General features: G+C 32.0%; 1 protein-coding gene across 1 annotated transcript; it reads right to left on the bottom strand.

The window, feature by feature from the left end:
* Positions 1-1,118: 1,118 nt before the first annotated feature.
* Positions 1,119-3,198, bottom strand: LOC130902976 (uncharacterized). Its single transcript, XM_057815263.1, has 3 exons — positions 2,757-3,198; positions 1,192-2,537; positions 1,119-1,124 (listed from the first exon to the last, which is right to left on the bottom strand). The coding sequence occupies exons 1-3, from the start codon at positions 3,196-3,198 to the stop codon at positions 1,119-1,121; spliced, it is 1,794 nt and encodes a 597-aa protein (XP_057671246.1).
* Positions 3,199-4,117: the final 919 nt, after the last annotated feature.

Raw genomic sequence — 4,117 nt, forward strand, 5'->3', positions numbered from 1 at the left:
TAAAACGCATACTAAAAAACTATGATAAAACAGATATTTTGATGTGGCATTATGAACCGCCACCGTTCATAATACCGCAAAAACACAGGAATAATTTTATAATAAGAAAACGATAATATTCTACATTTATGAGAGAGAGAGAGAGAGAGAGAGAGAGAGAGAGAGAGAGAGATACATTCCATGAATATTGTTTTTACTGCATAGCGGCCTCAAAAGTATCAATGTCACTGTCTATATCAGAATCATCAAAACGATTATTTCTAGGCATCTCATGTAAATTATTAATACAGGACTCATGTGATTTTATCATGAATAAGACTTTGTCAAAACAACTCTGACACCAATAGGACATTTCTTGATATACACATTCAACAATTTCGTCACCATCAAATACTTCATGACAGTGATCATAATTAACAAAAATGTTCTTTTTTGAATATTTATGGACCGTTCTAAATACAAAATAACATGATTTACAAACATTTATACGATATTGTGGAAGCCAATATCCACTAGACCATACGCAGTAAGTAGATTCTTCAAACATATCTCCCCAATTTGTTTTACTTAATATAGTGTTTCTTAAATATAACGGTATTTCTTTATTATAGTCAATATATTCTATTCCAATGGATGAAGAATTTGGATTACTCTCAGCCTCTTTTATCATCGCATTCCATTTGTAAACAGGAAATTTTTTCACATTTTTTTCGGTCAATTTCCGAGGAAGAGGGGATTGCTCTGCGAAATCGGCTGCTGACTTTATCGTTTCACAAATTTTTATGATGCATAATTCCATTAATGTTGAGGAGTTCATTATCTACAAGAGAGTAAGTCTGGAATACTATAATGACCCCACGGCAGCGTATCATAACTATTGGTAATCAAATATCTTTTATCGTCATGAGGACTTAGCGCAATTTTTGTCTGTTCTATGCTATATACGTTATAAGCATATGACCTAATACAGCGTTGAGTAATATTTTTTTCTTTGAAATCATTTAAACAGTTTACATAATCTTCAAAATTTATTTTGTTTTTTACTACATTATATCGAACTCCTTTTGCCTTTTTTACTATTGCACCTGATTGAACTTTAAAAGAATACATTTTAGACCTCAAGCCTGCAAAATGAGTCATAATTTGGCCTTTGTTTTCATCTTTCATAACACCCAGAACTTTTTTATTTACCTGTGGAATATTATAGTTATTATTGATGGGGTAATCTGAAGTATCGAATTTTGTTAAATCAGCTTTTAGCACCTCCTCATATGCATCATCACAGATGAGCTCATACACAAAACTGTCTGTGTCCATGTACATTAATTTACATCTATCAATACCCAATTTCGGAATCATGTAATCATAATGGAATTGATACATACACAGCTTCGACAAATCCAAAACTGTCATACCAACATAAAGAGGCTTATTGAAAACCAATTCTGATTTAGTGAGTTCTACTGCAATTAGGTTTTCATTAAAAACTGTTCGACTATGAAACCTAACACTAGATATCAAATTTTTGGCGCCGTATCGACCATTCCAGGTTTTAACAAGTTTTACAATTCGGTGCTTCCGTATATTTTCCATCGTCTTTCCAAACACAGCATTATTTGCCAATTTATATAAATTTTTCTCAAAGTCATTGGTAGCTGCAGCTCTCAAACGAGTATTTAGTTCGATATAGGGCCGCAGCCATGCAGATTGATTGAATTTCAGAATTTTATGTATCTTTTTAATTTTCAAACCGTTGGCTAACATTTGTTTTAAATTACGATAGTGAACTGTGTATTCTTTTTTACAATAAAGCGTTGTCATTAATTTGGAATAATTTGAGCCTACAGGCTTGCGGTGTTCGGGAGCAAATGGAAAATCTCTGTGAAGATCATGTAATTCATGTGGATACTCCAAGTCTACTTGTAATATATATCCTACGGAAGAATTATCTGCCACAGACATAACATCAAAATTTTCATTATCTAACCATTCAAATCCTCCGTATGGTAATGGTTTACACATAGCCCACCCGTATAAATTATTGACGTCCAGGTAGAGTAAGTACTTTGAGGGTTTTGTAGAATCATATTCAGGCATGTACTTATTGTTAGCATTCGATAATCTACTGCTACAAACCGAAATTCCTCCTCGAATTGCTTTCTCGATAAACATGATCATGTCTACGTCATGCAATAACTCTAATTTACATCCTACATATTTCAACATACAGTCCCAAGTATATCCAGGCATTGTATAGTACCATGCAGGGTCTAAACCATAAGTAATTGAACATTTTCTTCGAAATTGTTTGAAAACATCTGATAAAAGTAAAACATCGGTCTTTAAGTACAGATCAGAATACTGACCCAAATTTTCAATATCAAATGATTTCCACACTGCATGAGCATGAGAATACTTCTCAATACTGATGTTTTTATCCTCCAATTTATTATAAAATGCCTCTATTGTTGGTAGTTCACAAGTATTTAATTTTTCCCAACTATCTATAAAATCGTAACAGAAAACCCCTTTTTTGGCTATTAATTTAAATTGTTCGACACTTAAATTACTAAATTCTCTTTTGGAAATTTTTAAATCATTATCATTCAATGTAGCAGCCAATTCTTCCAAGGAAGCACCCAAAAACCTCAGTGAATCTATGAATCGAAATTTTATATTTGTATCTGAATCGTTAAGTGTAAATGAAATGTATTTTTCTTTATTTATGGGGAGTAAACTGATGTTTCCTCTTTTACTTAATTCCGAAATGATGAAATGGCTATCGTAGTTACTTGAGTTATGGAAAACTGTAGGTACAACAAACAGTTTTTTGAAATTTAAATTGCATGCTTGATGTGCAAAATTTCTAAACTTCCCCGTAAAATGATCGTGATCTCTAACAATGATATCTGTAGAGGAAAAACCCTTTTCACATATGTGACACATTGTTGTCACACGTAAATCTGGTTTTTCTTCCATAGGTGTAATAGTTTTAATTTCTGATTTAATACTTTCAGCTAAATTCGATAATTCATTTGCAAACCAATCCATGCAATCTCTACCTCTGTAGCTCTTGAAAAAACTCAAGTCTTCGTTGTAGCTACATTTCACATAGTAACCAGCACTATATGCTATATGTTTTTGATATTTATTTGTCTTATTATGAAGCTGTGTTTTATCTGTAAATTGTTCTAGCATGCACTCAAAGTCGGCATAAACTACAAAAGGCGTAGTTTGTTTATATATATAATTTCTAAAACTAACAGATTCATATTTTGGAAAAGACATTTTATAATTATTTAATTCAGAGCATAATTTCAAGTGGACATTCAATTTACTTTCACTACTGAAATAATTTATGCAGCGATTGCAAATAAATTTTTTATATGTAGTTTTACTTAACTGACTATTAATTAAACGTGGCAAATCTTTGATCCAGCAGTAGTGATATGTGATTTCTGAATTGTTATTATCTATAGGAGGTGCTTCATAATCGTTTAGCTTTGGAAAATATGTATTTTGAATTAATAAAAGATTTACATGTTTCTCGTGTATTGATTTAGCAAGTCTTACTGGATATACTTTGTAAAATGGTTTTTTATTATTTATTTCAATTAAATCCAAGGCATAGACATTGACGGAAATGTTATTAGATTTTTCAAACTTTGAAATTTGATGCAGGGGCATCGGAGCTTCCAAGTCTTGTGTATTCAAGACTGTGCTATAATATGAGTAGATGAACAACGTATGCACGACTACAGAAATAGGGAAAACCGTGTGTTAGAGAGAGAGCAGCGAGACAATGTGTAAGAGAGAGAGAGAGAGACTTCGTTTTTGCGCATGCGTAAAGTTATATATTCGTTGCGATGATAACAGCGGGAGCGCTGATATACCAGGTCGGTTAAAAAAGTCTTTGGGTTTTAAAAAATTATATATACCATTATTATTCGCTAATCTTGTAACATAAAAGTATAACGTATAAATAAAAAGAGATTTTTGTCAATGTAAGGTATCACGCACGTAATCGAGACAGATTCGTTGCGATGATATACCAGGTCGGTTAAAAGTCTTTGGGTTTTAAAAAATTATATATACCATTATTATTCGCTAATCTTGT

This window comes from Diorhabda carinulata, chromosome Y, assembly GCF_026250575.1.
Source record: "Diorhabda carinulata isolate Delta chromosome Y, icDioCari1.1, whole genome shotgun sequence".
Classification (NCBI taxonomy): domain Eukaryota; kingdom Metazoa; phylum Arthropoda; class Insecta; order Coleoptera; family Chrysomelidae; genus Diorhabda; species Diorhabda carinulata.